At 41.6% G+C, this 16,988-nt stretch overlaps 1 protein-coding gene across 3 annotated transcripts in view; it reads left to right on the forward strand.

The window, feature by feature from the left end:
• Sptbn1 (spectrin beta, non-erythrocytic 1) overlaps positions 1–16,988 on the forward strand; it is a 135,434-nt gene that overhangs the window by 11,627 nt on the left and 106,819 nt on the right. Inside the window, exon 1 of one of the 3 annotated variants that reach the window (XM_033764011.1) lies at positions 16,016–16,160. The exons of 1 other annotated variant lie outside the window; for it this stretch is intronic. Coding sequence is in view for 1 of the 2 variants with exons in the window: in XM_010615838.1 (XP_010614140.1) it covers positions 16,143–16,160 (18 nt within the window). In the remaining variant the exon portion in view is untranslated. Of the gene's footprint in view, positions 1–16,015; positions 16,161–16,988 lie in introns of those variants that run through there. One more of the 3 variants, XM_010615838.1, reaches the window with a different exon arrangement.

Consider the following 16,988-nt stretch of genomic DNA (forward strand, 5'->3'; position numbering starts at 1 on the left):
GAGACAGGTTCTCACTATGTAGTTGAGACTGACCTGGAACTCACTATGTAGCCCAGGCTGGTCTCAAACTCACAGTGATCCTCCTGCCTCAGCTTCCCAACTGCTGGGATTACAGGCATGCGCCACTATTCCTGGCTTCAAAGATAAGTCTTGAAGGGAGGGATCCTTTCTGTCCTTCATGGAGGGCTCTTACATTGAGATAGCTTGTATTAATGCAAGGTGGAAGAATTAGAAGTCAAGATGGAAAAGCAGGAACATTGAAAGGACACATATTTGATGGCCTCAAGATGCTGTTGACCTGTGACTTTGCTTGCTGTGGTGTTTAGAAAGCATTTGTGACTCTCAGTCCTTCTGGAAGGCAGTACAAGCACTGAAAGAAACTTCTATTTTTAAACTTAAAACATTAAAGCCGGGCGTGATGGCACATGCCTATAATCTGAGCACTCGGGAGGCTGAGGCAGGAGGATCACTGTGAGTTCAAGACCGGCCTGAGCTACATAGTGAGTTCCAGGTCAGTTTCAACTACATAGTGAGGCCCTGTCTCAAAAACACCAAAAAAAAAAAAAAAAAACAATTAAAACATTAATATGAGATTCACATTTGTGTCTTAATGTACTTCCCTGTTTTAGATTTTCACTCAATGCAAATATTAAAATATTCTTAAATTTATTAAATTATTAAGATATTCCTAAATTATTAAAATACCCTAAATTTATTTAGATATTGTTAAATATCTAAATTATTAAAATAATCCTAAATTTATTTAGAGAGTGATTTGAGGGAAAGGACAATGAAAATATTTTTAAATTTAGGAAAAATTGATTTTCTCCAACCCTTCCTCCCAAATAAATGGGAGAAAAAGAGACATAGTCAGAGTAGAAAAATCCAAGTCAAACAAGCTGGCTCTTTCTGGAAGCAGGCTAGCCTTTGTAGGGCTTATTTAGCTTTAGGGCTCTGTTCCTCTTTGTTGAGACTATAGTTTGGTCTTAGAGGATAATAAAGAAAAAATACTATTAGATTTCTACAGGGATTACTTATAATAAAATTTGTATACCACTTTCATCTTGGAGAAAATTGTAAACTATTACTGTAGTAATAGCAGTAATTATATTAATATTAATAGTATTAATAGACAGAGGCATTATCCCCCATTTTACTGATTTCAGGCTGAGATTTTCTGAATCAGGGTAATTGTCTCAGCCTACTTTAGTGCTCATATAAATCATATGGATTCCTGAGTGGCAGTTTAAAGCCTCTATGCCTGTCTTTTTTTTTTTTTTTCTTTTATTGAATTTATTAGTACATTTTAGGTCTACAGTACAGTTACATTCATCATTGGGATCTTGTACCTTTACATGACAGGTCTTGGTTCTCATTTTTTCCCCTTACCCCTGCCCTCCCTTCACCCCCTCCTCCCTTCCCTATTTACAAACACTTTATTTCCATTTTTTCATTTTCTTATATTTTTTCTTTTCCCTTATTACCTTTCCCCTACCCTTCCTATTTTCCCTATACCTTTAGCCCTTTTCTTCCTATTTCACATGGTCAATTATATCATTAGGATCTTAAGTACTACTATAGTTTTTTCTATGCCTATCTTTGACTTGCCTTTTCCAATCCTCTTAAAAATTGCCTACCTTCTCGCTAATATTGTAGGTTTGTAAATATCCTTTAAAGGAGCGGGGTAGTGGTGGTGTTGTATTTCTCCCTACATTTGCTCTATATTACAGAATTAGGAGTAAGACTTGGAGATAACTTGAGTATTTCCTTTGTGACATCAGTGATAATTGAGCTTATTAAAACCTTTCCCAAGAGAGCCAAACATTACCTGTATTTAACAGGAAGGCTGAGATGTGAGATTCAGTGTTTTATAGAGAATTTTCTCTTTGTTTCTGACTGTTAAGCACAGAAGAAGCATGATGACTAGTGTGGGGGGGCTAAATGACCTATTTTTAAAAGATTAAACATTTGTTTATACTAAATACTATGCTGAAAATATGGCAATATGATATATGTCTCACGCCAGTAGCAGGCTGACATTGTTTCATTACCAAGGTGAGTTCTGGCCTCTTTTCAAGATGGTCTCTGTGTACATGGTGAGGTACAGGCTATGTGTTGGTGTAGGGATGATAGCAACCTTTGTCTTTCTCCAGGAAATAATAACTGCCCTGTGACTCTGACTCAAGATCTATTCTAATGTTAATTTTTGGTCAATATTTTATGTTTAGTGAGTCAGGCTCCTGTAGATTGTTATTAACAAGGAGCAGTTTAACTTTGACTATGATCACATAAAATTACAGACCTCTTTCCTAAGTGATGAGTTTTGGCACTTTCCATAATCTTTAATAGGCCAACTACAAGAGCAGTTTTTTGATTGATAAGGACCTTAGTCCATTGCTTCATGAGTCTTGAATACCCTAAAATTAGCCTTAATAGCAAACTATGTACACATGTCCACATTGACAGGGTATCTGCTTTCTAGTGGGGTGAGGAGGTCTTGCTATTTCAGGATAGTTAATGATGGGGCGTCAGAGTCTTCAGAGTGAGGACACCTTGACTAATATCTGTCCTGGTGATCTGTGCATGTGCAAGCACTCTTGTCTGTGTGCACACATACCTAAATTATATAAATATCTATATACTTGAGCTTCAGGATGATGTTACTGCTCAAAAGTACTAGTTGATTTCCTCTGTTTTGGGGGCTTAATTTCAAAGATACTGACTAGAAAATAAAGTCTTTGAACAATTTAATGAAGCTTGGGCTTGTAAAGATCCTAAGTCCTGGCATTACTGGTGACTGTGATGACTGGAGATTCTTCTGTAGCACTGTACACAATTTGAGGTTGGAGGAAATTTGCAGTTGTTAACTACTTCAGCAAGCCTTTTATTGTAAAATCGAGTTGGCAGGATTCCTAGTAAAGTTCTTTTTTCTTAAGGGTGGAAGAGAGAGGACTTAGAGGGATCAGTGTGTTGGGTGATAACATTAGAGAGTATTTCATTTGTTCTCCAGAGTCATAGATGCAAGACATATGGCTTTGGAGCTGATGTCTCTTCTCCTGCCTGGTGGAGTGTTTCTCCTCAGTCTATACTGAAGCTTTAAAAAAAACCAAAAATTATTTTTCATCGTGATTTTTAAAAAGTAACTATCTTAACCATTGAAAAGTGTTAGCTGTAGGCACATTGTGCAACAGATCCCTACAACTTTTTCATCTTGCAAAACCAAAACTCTGTAGCCACTAAATACTATAATAACTCCCTGTTTTCCCTTCTCCATAGCTCTTGGCAGTCTCCATTTACTTTCTGTTTCCATGAGTTTAACCTCTTCAGGTACTTCATAAATTTGGGAAATCATGGAATATCTGTCTTTTTCTGAAGGGGAAAAGATAAATTATGCATGTTTCACTTAGCATAATGTCCAAAAATTTCATCCAGCTGAATGTGGTGGAACATGCCTATAATCTCAGCACTCAGGAGGCTGAGGCAGGAGGATCATAGTGAGTTCAAGGCCTGCCTGAGCTACATAGTAAGTTTGAAGCCAGCCTGAACTACATAGCAAGACCCTGTCTCAAAAAAAAAAAAAAAATCATCCATACTGGAGCATATGATAGGATTTCTTTTTTTGAGATGGGGGGCGGTCTCACTTAGTGATCCAGGCTAGCCTCAAACTTGAAGTGATCCTCCTATCTCAGCCTTCCAGGTACTGGTATTACAGATATGTGCCACCACATCTGGCAGGATTTCCTTTTTTACAGGCTGCATGATATTCTACTGTGTGTATATATCACAATTTCTTTATCCATCCATTGGTGGATATTGAGATTCTTCTCCCTCTTAGCTATTGGAAATAATGGTATGATGAACAAGGGTGTGAAGATATCTTTTTGAGATCCATATTACTCAGAAGCAAAATTGCTGGATCATATGGTGGCTATATTTTTAATTTTTTGAAGAACCTTTATTCTGTTTCTGTAGTGGCTGAACCATTTACATTCCTACCAGGAATCTTAGGTTCTCTACGTCCTTTCCTGGAGCTTTTATACTGTTACAAAAATGAGGTATAGTGGAGAAAAGGCATCACTGTGGTCTCAAATTGTGTTTTTCTGGGTAGATGGTAATTAAAAGGATGAGGCAGCACAAAGCCTTTGGAGTAAGCACAACTTGTCTAACACCTGTCTACGCGCAAGTACTCTTGTCTTTGTGCTCGCACACCTAAATTATGTGTAGATGTATATACTTGCTTTAGTATGAAAATAGGTAAGAGAGGTGATCATAGGTGTTCCTAGGTGGCAGGTATTAGGAAAGACCTTAGTCTCTCCCTTCTCTCACTTCACTCCTCACCTGTCATTCAAATCTGGTTGTAATGAATGAATTCATTTGTCAGATTTTTTTAAATGCCTCTGAATAGGCTGTTCCCTCAGGATATCATAAGAATAATAAAGGGAAGTTGGACATGGTGGCATGTACCTATAATCCCAGCTACTTGGGAGGCTAAGACGGTAGGTAAGACTGCAAGTTCAAGTTCAGTTGGGGCAACAAAATGAGACTGTATCTGGAAAATAAACCACACAGAATAATAGAGATGATCAATGCAGAAAACTTGAGAGAAAGGGTCTTTGAACAACAGTCTTTTGGTGCGGCCTGTGTGCTTATGCTTAGTGCTCTGTTAGGCTAGGAGGATGACTGAAGCTGCCAGTACTCCCGATTCCCTCTGAGCTGGTACAAATTGAGCATCAGAAGAAGAAAGATAGGGTTATCTACCATTACCACAAGTCCTGTTTGGCTCCACCAAGATGTTAGATGTTGGGTGATATGTGGGAGAACGGATTATTAGGCTGAGCTTTTTGGGATTTTCAGCCCTGGGCCTAATTCACTGACAGAGTTTAAGGAGTATATGCCATTTCCTTTGCTCTTGGCTCCCTACACCTTCAGGTTTACCATAGAAATTGAAAGACAAAGCAGGAATTCAGAATGTCTCCTTCGTAATCTAATCTAATCTCTAACCAGTAGCTTCCTTTGTATCTCTGGGCCTTCCATTCCTCATTTTCTTATCTATGAATGAGATGGTTGGTTTAGGTAAATTTTGAAAAGGAACATCTCCTTACTTACTTACATGAGAAAAGGTTGCCTTATATATTGTGGTTCATGCTGGCCTTAAGCTCATAGCAGTCCTCCTGCCTCAGCCTCCCAAGTGCTGAGATTACAGGTATGAATCATCACATCCAGTTTAAAAAGGAACTTCTGATAATTGTTCAGCATTCTAGCTGTTATTTCCTAAACCCGAAAGATAATACACTAGGGGCTATCAGTGAGATTTCCATCCTAGGACAAAATACCCAACACCTGCAATTTAAAGGAGGAGAGGTTTATTTTGCCTCACATTCATTGGGGTTAGTCCATAGTTGGCTAGCTGCAAGGCATGAGCAGAATGATGGAAGGTCCTAGCAGCGGGACACTGCTCTCATCATGGCATTCAGGAAGCAGAGCAAGCGGGGAGGAGCCTCTTCCCACCAGGCCCCACTCCCACTGATGAATATAGTACCTCCATGATCCAGTCACCTGAAAGCCTCACCCCTGAACATGAGACTTTGGGGGCATTTTAGCTCTAAACCGTAACCAGCCATCTCTTCCACAGAGCCTTTGCTTTCCTTGGTGTTCGTTCAGGTTTGTGATATGGTTACATCTTTTTGAACAACTGCTTCTTTATTACTAGGCTAGGTGATATGGTGCAAAGGCTATAGAAGACTTGCATCTGCCTTAAAATAGCCTAGGATGTATTTCCAAGAGCATTATATCAAGAGGACTTGAGGAGGGATTTTCTCTTTTGGACCCCTTGGTTTTGGGGGGAGGTCATCTGGTAAGCCAAGGGACCTCTCATGGTCACACAGCTAGTCACTGTCAAAAGCTGAGGGTGGAGTCTGCATTTTACTTCCCTTGAGTCTCTAACTGGTGCATTTCCATTATTTTAATTAAGTAGACAAGACCTGGTGTACAAGAAGAGATAAGCAATACTGGTAAGACAGTATAAAATAGGTGCCAGATGAAGGAGCCTGACAGTACTGGTGTAAGGTTTCTGAGAAAGATCCATCTTACTGGGACTCATTCCTGTAGAAGGAGAGATTTGGGACTGGGCTAGAAGGATGGACAGACTGTGGACTGAGAGGACAGGGACCATGAAGAGTAGAAGCATGGAAAGTCCAAGACAGGTGGTGTGGTATTTTCTTTGGCTGAAGCAGTAGGAGAGTAGAAGGAGGGGATGAGGACTGAAATTTATTGAACATCTGTTTTGGGCCAGGCACAGTATTTGGTGCTTGACCTATGTCACCCCAGCATCCTGAGCATTGGGGCATGCCCTCCTGATCCAGTACTTGTTAGAGAACATCATTTTTTTCCTACCCCATTTATGGACTTGGGGACCCATCCTCCTTAGAATTAGACTTATTAGCACTTTGATCCAAATTATCTGACTTAAAGTGGAGAGGGAAAAAAAAGAGGAAGAATTGTATAGTATTTCTGTAAAGAAAGTCATGATATTTCTACAAAGACAGTCTCAGAGGTAGCTGATAGTATTTCTTTTACAGTTACCCTGGAGCTTGGCTACCACTTAATAAGCAGCTGGCTGGCCTTGGCGTTCCTTCTCCTGAGTGACTGGGCCCTCCATGAATTATCCAAGACCTGTGCTCGGTCAGTGGCTGCCTAGCAAAGTCCTGTGGGATGGAGGCTGTGCTTATCTCATTGAAAGATCAGCTGATGCTCAGGAGGAAGAACTGACTGCACCCTGAAAGTATTTCACATGTTCACATGCCAGGGCTGCACATTTTGTTCTGTATTCCTGCAACTTGGTCTGTTTTTCAAAGAGCAATAATAACTCTAACTCCCAATTAATAAATACAATAATCCACACTGCCATCTTAGCATGATGTGCTGGCAGAGATGTGGTGGGATGCAACATTAGAATTGCACAGGTTTGATGATAAAGGAATGGAGAACATTGTAGAAGAAATCCCACTCTTCTGTGATGTTTCACAGCCAAGTAGAGAAATTTAGTTGTTGGTCCATTTAATTTTTTTTTTTTTTTTTTGGTGATACTGGGGATTGAACTCAGTACCTTGCACTTTTGAGTCCGGCACAGTACCACTGAGCTAAATTCCCAGCCCCTGTTGGTCCATTTAAAAGGCACTTCTTGTACCATTTAGCATTATTATTGTCACTGACCTGTCATTAGTTACATGCCAAATACATCTCTGTGTATACCTTTCCATGTTTCCCATTTACTCAACGAGGCTGCAAGTGCCTACAGAAAACAAAGCACTTTTTACAACCTCTGGGTGCCTCTCACATATATAAACAGCAAAGTTAGGTAGAAATACTGTAGGCAGTCAGACAGGGTTAGGCCTTCAAGAGTCTGTGCAGATGAGAGTGCGTCTGAACTGTGGCTGGAGGCATATCCAACTGCCTACATACCTCTGAGGGATAAACAAAAGCTTGAGTACCACCCTTTTGAGACCTATAAATCATCTCTTTAAGGTGGGTCATCTTTTCCCATGCACTAAGACTAAAACAAAGATAAGACTAAAACTATGGATTATCTTATCAATGTTAATGATGTCATCCATGTATACTTGCTACGTGAAGTGCTTGCCCACTAGATTAGTATTTATTTTTTCAGTACCAGGAATCGAACTCAGGATCTTGCATTCACCAGGCAATCATGGCACCCCTGAGCTACATCCTCAGCCCCCCATTGGATCAGTATTACCTAGGCAACTGTACCCATACCTCCTATTGGTTGATAATAGTTTTGTTCCACCTTGTACCCACCCCTTGATTTTGCTGTATAAAATCTCCCTTGTTAAGTAGAATCTGTGGCAGCTCACTTTCTGGGTCCCCTCCTGTCTCTCTCTCTCTCTCAGGAGCTATCTCTCAATGAAATTTCCTACTCTTAAGTCCTGTCATTCCTCAGAATTCATTCTTCGATTTTGGGGAACACAAATTTAGCATATTGGACATAGTAGGTTTGGGAGTTACATTTATTCTCCCTGTAACTCTGTGACCTATGCTTGTGGAAAGGGGTGAAAACACACTGGGTAGGCTTTCTGTAAGATTAGGCAGTGGGGCCTGTGTTGTGGTGAGGTCCGCATCCCCCACTCCTTTACTTTCTCCTTACCTCTCCAGGTGCCTGCTCCGTTTGCTCTTTGCACCTTTTCTCATTACAGCTCCTGGAAAAGATAAACTTGGGTGTGCATTTCTGAGGGCATGGTCCAAAAGCTTATTTTCACAAAGAATAGCTTTGTATTTCCTCCTTCCAGGCAATTGTGCTTTCTCTGTGCCTCAATCCAGATTCTTTTAAAACTCTAGCCCCATGATTTTGAGCACCTTTGTGTACCACTACCCCCTCCCCCATGTTGTAAGTTTTAAGCACAACCAAAAATCACAGGCAAGAGAAGGCCTTAGCCCCACTTGCATTCTTCAGAAGTTCCTTTCCTTTAAACCACTCTACCTGAAGTAGAGGAGCCCAGTCCTGGCTCTGGCTGGTGTTACATTCATAGGCATAGCAACACCTGTTTGTTGAAGGTGGGGCCTCTGGACTGGGGTATTCTTTTGCCCATATAGGGAAGCTTTGCCTGGCCAGATAATTGACTTGATAGGATTCAAAAGCAAGGTTAAGGTAGGGCAGAAGATTCAATTAACTGCATTCCTTTCCAAGGACCTTGGTTGAGTGCTTGTTATGAGTACAGCTTACTATTTTTCTTAGCAGTGACATCAGGTGCTTTATATTCAGTTCTAATATGACCAGTTTGACAAGAAACAGGAAAAGGATATGAATGGAAATAAGTTTGTCCTGGCATTAGACTCTGTAGCTAGATGATTATGCATATGTGTATATAGGGAGTAATGTAGAGGGAAAGAACCATCCATATCCTCCAAGGAATGGAGCTAGTATTTGCTGTGGAGAGAAAAATACCTTTAATTTTCCCTTTTATCTTTTTTCCCCCTAAGACCTGGAGTAGCAGATCTCATATGCCCACCTCAAAGAAACATTGGCCTTTCTAAAATATGAGCCTTTTATAACTTGTTTCACAGTGCACCTTTGTATCTGTGCTATCTCTGAGGCACTACAGCTCTCTATCTATGAAATAGCATTTTGAATATGCTTTTTCCTGTATGTAATGGGGTGAGTTACAGAGAAGGGAATGAGATGGGTGGTGAGTACTTGTCAAATGAAGGGATAGTCTTGCCACTTAGAAATATCCTTGTCCAGAAAGCTGATGGGCCCTCACCTGAGGTCAGTGTTTCCACATGAACTTTGCAAAATTATCCAGCCAGTGGACTCTGTGGTGAAGTAAGAGATGGCCAAAGGTGGGATAGAAGCTATTTTTGAAAATCCCTCTGAGAAGTTTAAAGATTAATAATCATGGCTTTTAGGATTGTGCTGGGATCTTTATGGATATTTATCTCATTTGATTTATAGACCAACTCTATGAGGTTGGTCTTACAGTGCCAATTTTGCAGACACATTGAATAAATTACAAAGTGTCAGAAAGAGCTTCTTAAGTCCCAAGTCTGCCTTTAACCACATTTCCTCCCCTAACTGTGCATTTCCATATCCTGTTTTAAAAGCTCACGTGACAAGCTCATATGGGTGGTATTCTAAGAGTTAAGTAGAGGGTGTTCTCTCCCCTAGTTTTTGAGAAGTGACTTAAGAAGGGTGAGGAAGTGCTGCTTACTGCTTCCAGTTCCTATGCTGTAGGCCTTGAGTGTCAGGTGCCATTGGAGGGGTAGGGAGATCTTCTGAAGAGTGGCAGGCAGTGTCAAATGTGTTACACAAATGAGACTTTTAAGAATTGTTCTTTTGGCGGTGTCTTATTTACTCCCTCATTGCTGAGGCACAATACCTGACACCCACACTGTAAAGAAGAAAAGGTTTATTTTGGCTCAGCTTGTAGAGGTTTTAGTCCACACTTAGCTGGCTTCAAGGCAGGGTGACATGGCAGAGGGGCTTGGCAGAGAAGACTTACCCTGGCATGGTGGTCACGAAGGGGAGTGAGATCAAGGGAAGAGAAGGGAGATGCACCTTTCTCTGACCATGCTTCACTTCCCAACATCACATTTAGCTATATAACTCATCAGTGGACTAATCCATTGATGAATACTATTCCCTCATGATCCAGTCACCTCCTAAAAGCCCCACCTGTGAGTTCTTGCAGCTTTGGGGTGACATCTAGATACAAGCCATAACAGGAAGGGAAGGAGGCTGTAATTCTGTTTTCTGTATTGCATGGTGGTATGCTTGGTTGGTTAGTTGAATTTTCTAGTGAGTGGGGAAATGGCCATTGAAGATGAGATGTGCTGTTAACAGAAGATACAGATATGTACTGAGGCAGACTCTGAGGACAGAGGAAGATGCAGCTAGATAGAGCAAGTGGCTTTTCAAGCATTATTATACAATGGAAAGAGAAGAACTACAATCACGGTTGAAGATTTAGGAGTGGAAGAGGTGGGCATGAGGGAGAAGAGAGTGGTAGAGAAGCGAGTGGAAGAGCAGAGAGGTAAGACAAGAAAGAGAAGTAAGATGAGAGAGAAAGACAATATAAACTAATTCCTGTGGCATATAAGTACTGTGGTATGATTTGGAATCTACTTCTTTATCCAGCCATGCTAAAGGAAGAGGATTATTTTAGTATTACTATTTTTTGTTTCCTATCAGGAAACATTCATTAGAAATTGGCTGTGGTCATCTGACTGTCAAGTGATTTGACAGTGCTAAAGAATAAAAAGCAGATCTGGAAACTGCAGTGGAAGCTGTAGAGAATTTAGCAAAACAGTTTATAGGTGAAACCCTGGGTTTTCTTTTTTTTATGTCCCTCTCTGTTTCCACTGCTTCTTTTCCAGCTTTGGGTTGGTCTTTCAAGTTCTGGATTTCATTGTATACAAATTCTATCATATATTTGCATTTTGGCCATCTTCTCCTGAACATTTTCATTCTTGCCAATGTTTGTATGTTCAGCCTAACTCCAAAATTTATCCTTTCAATCTTGCTGTAGTACAGGAAAAGTATTCATCTCTCCCTCTCCCCCAAGACTACATAAAGGCTCTTAAAACAGAGGCATATTCTCACCCCCTTAATGTTCCCTCTCACATCCCAGATACTAAATCCCCACAGAATCTTAGTATGTAGGTCCACCATGTATGAGAAGAACAAAACCAAGCAAGATAAACAAATCCCATTCCCAACAGCAGAACCCTCAAAGTAGAAAGTTTTATATAAACTAGCAGAGAAGGGCTGGAGATTTAGCTCAGTGGCGCTGTGCCCCGCTGGCAAGTACAAGGTCCTGAATTCAATTCCTGGCTCAAAAAAAAGAACTAAACTAGCAGAGAATGTGCCTAACCCTAAATGATGTATAGGCTTATGTGGAGGCTTACTTGGGTTTTAGTTTTTTTCTTTTCCTTTTTTGGTACTGGGGATCGAACTCAGGTCCATGTGCTTGTGAGGCAGGCGCTGGAACCACTGGGCTAAATCCCCAGCCCTTGTTTTTTTCTTAATAGCACAACACTTATTGGTATATTTTAGGTAGATTTATCTTGATAGCACTTAGTTTCATAGTTTTTGTAAAAGCTTAGCTATCCTTACTTAGTCAAAGTAGATATACTCTAAGCTTATGAGAGATGTAGGAGAAGTGGAGGGAGCACTTGACTTGGTCAACCTGGGGTCTGCCTTCTGACTGTGCTTCTCGCCATCTGGGCAGATCTAGGTAAGGAAAGCACTGGCTTAGCTCTTCCTGACCCTCAGTTGTCTTGTTTGCAAAATGGAGACTCTCTCATAGGGTTAGTCACTGGAGAAAATGTATAGGAAAGCCTATGTGATGATGTCACGGTTTTTATGGCCATTCAGTTCATTTGCAGATTGATGATACTGGGACTCTGATTAAGACTGGGACCCAAGCAGGGGGCACCCCCATCACTAATAAATGCATTTAGGACCAGAAGGAATTGTTATGATTAATAGATTCCAGCTTGTTTATCAACACTGAGGATTGAGCCCATCACCTTAATTTTTTTTTAAGATAGGATCTTGCTAAGTCTTTAAGTTGCCCAGGCTGGGCCCAAACTTGTATCCTCCTGCCTCATGTTCCCAAAGTACTGGAATTACAGGGGCTTCCCACATATAGTTGGTTACCACTGTGGCTGGCTCCCACTTATTTAATTTATAGACCAAGATTGTGCATCCCAGGGACAATTAGAAACACATGCTTAAGAATATGTCTCCTTGGTAGCACTTAGAAGTTAGGGAAAGCCTAAGTACTTGACACTGGACTTGGGTCCTTCTGCCACCCTAAAGTACTTGTATTTTGTTCTGTACAGAGTGCCACAGGGGCCTAGTTCTACCTTTCTGGCATCACAAGTATGGAAAATACATAGAGCTTATGTTCCTTTGCTCCTCTAGCTACTATGCTAGTCAGTTGTGGCTGTCTTTTACACCCTGAAATCTTGATGCAGTTTGAAGCAAGGCACAATTAGTTACTAGAGTTGGCCTGCCTGCCTGGGGGGGGGGGGGGGGGGAGAGAAATTTCTTAGATTAAGTTGAAGAAGTTAGCAGGATCTTTTCTGCATAAATTATTAAGCATTCCAAAAACTGTCCCTTCCTCTCCTTAATGTTTGCATTCAGGTACCATATTTCTGTATAGTTTCTTCTTCTGAGGTCACTTAACTTGACATTTCTAGCTAAGTGGATGTACTCTTAAGTGAAATGAATCAGACATACACGTTTAAATACCTCATCTTTCTCTGGTGTAAGAAACTGAAAGTGGAAATAGGGACCAAAATGTATAATAGGTATTGGGAAATGGGACAAAAATGTTCAAATGAGAACAGGGGAAGAGGGGAGGAAGGAAAGGAAAAGGAAAAAAATAGAAAAAAAGTTTCTGTAAATGAGGGACGAGGAGTTACAGGGAGGTAAGGGGAATGGGGAAAAAAGTAAGATATATCATGTACAGGTATAAATCCCTATGATGAATATTATTATGTATATCTAAAATGTACCAATAAATAAAAAGATTGAGTCAAAGAAAAATAAAAATAATTAGCTCCTCTTTTCTTCCTCACACACACTTATCCTTTTCCCTGCCTCTTATGCAAAATGTGCCTCTACCTCTTGGCAAAGGCTGACTGCCCCTCCTACACCTTCTTGTGGGCCTTTTCCTCCCTGTACCAACTCAGGATTGAAATTTGTGCGTAGAGGGCCTGCTCCATTGGGCAGTGTCCCCCAAACTTTCCCCCTTGTCTTGTAACTCCATTCAACACTATTCATCACCTCTTCTCCCTGTTTTTCCTTATTCTCTAGTTTCTCATAACCTGGCTTTTTGGGAAGGGGGGACTGGGGATCGAACTCAGGACCTTGCACTTGTGAGGCAGGCATCAGAACCACTGAGCTAAATCCCCAGCCCCCTGGCTTTTGTTTTTATTAATCATTTGACTTCCCAGTCTGCATACTGGCTTTTTCTCTGACTTACTTTCTCATCTTTTTTTGCGGCATGTGATACCAGCTACCCACTTTATTTGAGTTATCTCTCTTCCCTATTGGGTTTCTGTTCTGTCACTCCAGTGGGGTCTCTACTTGTTTTCTTTTCCTCCTAAACCTAGGTCTTTTCCAGGTCTCTGCTCAGCCTCTTGTTATTGGTATTCTCTTCCTAGATTTAACCCCATTATTCTCTCAATACCCTCCTCTGTGTACATGATCTTTGAGCTCTAGTTCCTCATCTGTAACTGCTCTGGATATATCTCCTTGTGGTGTTGCAGGTGACTCAGATTCGGCCTGCCTAGAATGAAATGTTGAATCCTTTCCTTTTCCTCCCTATTCCCCCAGCCAGCTGGAAAGCCATCTTTTTTTTTGAGTCTACCCTTTGAACTTCCCACATATAGTGGGTTACCAGAATTCTATGGATGAAATCTTACATTCACAGCCCATTCCTTTTCATTCCTGTTGCACTACACCCTGACTGATCCTTTGACCAGTTAACAAGTGTGGTAACCACCCAAATGACCTTGCTGCCTTCAGATTTACTTTTTTCCTACTAGATTAATCTTCCCTAGAGCCCAGTCCAGACCCTAGACTCCTCTAGATCAAAAGTCTCCACCCGTTCACAGTCGTGCTTATTCCAACCTGCTTCTTGTTTCTTCTCTCCCAGCCCAGCAGTTCTTTATTCTTCAGCCAAACTCTGAAACACTTGCTGATCCTCTTCCTCAGGTAGTTAGGCGAGGAAGGTTTTCTCTCTGACCAGCCCATTGACTGTCTACCTGTGTTTGGAGACCAGCCCAAAATGCCAGTCTCTCCTAAAGTTCTTCCTGCCTGCCTTTATAGGCACATGTGATGACCTCTTTGTCTTCTGAAATTTTATCATATTCTTTTCATTTTTGACTGTTTACATGTAATTTCTCCCATCACTGCTGGCTAACAACACTCCCAGTCATCTTTGACTCCTCCAAAATACTCAGTGCGCCTTGAACATATTAACATGTTCACAATGGGAATTTAATTCATGTGTCTCTCTGCTGGATGGCTGTGGCCTACTGGTGATACATGCATGACTGTCTCATGGGCTGGCTCAGGACAGTTCCATGGGGGGTGGTACAAGCCAACTGATGGGACAGTGGTGTGTGTACCACTGATGGTTCAAGCCAGCAGGATTGTGCTAAATGCTATAAGTACAACCCGGTAAACACTGAAGAAAAAAGAATGAGTGCCTCTGGCCTTCCTTCATCACCTCCTTACTGCTCAGTTGAAGGTGGTCACGTTAGGGTTGTGTCCCATTCTTCCCTGGCCTCATCATACTAAATGAATTCCCATTTCTTACCTCCCGTCCCTATGGGGTTTTCAAACCTTTCCTCAGCCTTATAACTTTTTTTCTCATACTTGAATGCATTCACCCTGCCTCATTTGTGAAACTATTTTAAGTCTCACCCTCTACCCTCACACTGTCTGTAATCTGGCTAATCAGAAATCTTATTTCATACATTTCCCCATACCAGAGGAGGCTGAAAGGGAGATACTGAGTGGTGACTCATACTCCATTCACTAAGTGGCTTAAAGATTAAAATTAAAATGTTATAAATTGGTAAAGCACTTTGTAATCTCATTTTCTGTGCTGTAGCTGAACATGTAAGAGACTGATCATTTCACCAGTATATGTGATAGTGGAGCAGGGTCTGTTAAAATGGATCTTCAGTGGGCCAGGGATTTAGTTCAGTGGCAGCGCACCACACCTGCCTCACAAGGGCAAGGCCCTGAGTTTGATTCCCAGTCAAAAAAAAAAAAAAAAAAAATTTAAGTGAGACAGTTTCCTATTTTATTTCTTTACCCGGATTTTTTCCCAATCAAAAAAAAAAAAAAAAAAAATTTAAGTGAGACAGTTTCCTATTTTATTTCTTTGTAGTCTTGATCTGCTTGGGGGGGTACACGAGGAGATGCATGTTGGAAAAATAGACTCCTACTTTCAAAGATTTTGAAAAATTTTAGAACATTTTCACATACTGTACAGATAGACATTAATTATTACTCATTCTGACAGTTGACGTTTAGAAAGAATCCAGAGTTTCTTTTGAGGTCATGGGATGATGAAGTTTGGCCAGGATTAGAAATTTAGGTCTTGAAAGCCAGATGTCGTGGCCCATTCTATGATACCAGCACTTGGGAGGCCGAGGCAGGAGAATAACAGCAAGTTTGTGGCCAGCCTGGGCTACACAGCAAGATCGTATCTCTAGAAGAAAGAAAAAAAGAAAGAATCCTAGTCAAATGCTTCTTTTAAGACCAGGTTTTCCACTTCCCTGCCTTGTGTCCTGTCAGCATTGTGCATTTGCCAGAGGTTAAGGTTTTAGAATGAGTTACTCATCTTGGATGAAGAAAAACTAACTGTCCTGGTTGGGCCTGTCCTAAAAGCCAGAGATTGACCCCGTGAATGTATTAAAAACCCTGTTATTAGAAGAAGTAATAGGGGTTGTTCAAAGTTGAGCAGTTAGCTACTTAGACCTTGAGCTCAACTCTGGAGTTAGACAGATTGCAGGCCCTTTGAATTACCAGTGCCTCCAAACTAAAAGGAACCTGGAGCTGGAAACCCATATCTTCATTGGAGATTGGAAATCCTTCAGGAATGAAATTACCTTCTTCAGTGAGTACTGCTGCAGGGCTCCAAGTTGGAAGCGCCAGATTTGTAATTTGTTTTCTGCCAGCTTTAGCGAGTGAGGAAAGAAGGAGGGACAGGACTAGAGTAATTTATTTCCCAAGGATATTTTGATCATGTTATTTTCAAATTTTGTTTCAGATGGATGGGAGAAGCAGCTGGGGAGGAGTTTTAAAATATAGGAGAATCCAAAGCTTAGAGGTTCCATTTAAATCAAAGTAGGAACTGAGGGTAATTTCTGTGCTCTTATCTCCCCACAGGATCAGAAAGTCCTCCGGGTCAGGGATCCTGGTGGTGTTTACCTGTATACCTTTCTCCCACAGTGCCTTGCAACTCAGCACTCCCATAAATCTTGCTTGCATGGATTTACTGTTGTGGGGCCAGTGTTATCTCAGAACATCTCTGGTTTAACCTCCCCCAGGGCAGCATGTCTTTCGGGAAGATTCTCCAGCCGGCCTGAGCGCACGCCACCCTTCGCGGTGGCCCGCTCCACTGACTTTGTTTCACTTTTCCAGTGGTGCCACGTGGTCTGCGCCCCCGCCCTGACAGCGTCGCCCAGGTGCGCGCCCTCAACCTCTCCAGGCCCGCTCCACTGGGAGAGCACCGGCCTGTGGACCTGCTGCGCTCTCGCAGTCCTCCCGGCGGGCGTGGGCTCCTTTTCAAGTGGTAGTAATGGGAGACTTTTCCATTACGTGAGGCGCTCAACAAAAGACTGTAATTCCAGCAGCTCTGTTTGGGAAGGCCCGCCCTGCAGCTCTGGCTGTGTGTGCCGCGCATCTGGGCCGGGCCAGGCCGTGTAGGGCCGGGCGGGACCAC

The sequence above is a fragment of the Fukomys damarensis genome, unplaced genomic scaffold (genome assembly GCF_012274545.1).
Source record: "Fukomys damarensis isolate Sample0158 unplaced genomic scaffold, DMR_v1.0_HiC HiC_scaffold_2, whole genome shotgun sequence".
Taxonomy (NCBI): domain Eukaryota; kingdom Metazoa; phylum Chordata; class Mammalia; order Rodentia; family Bathyergidae; genus Fukomys; species Fukomys damarensis.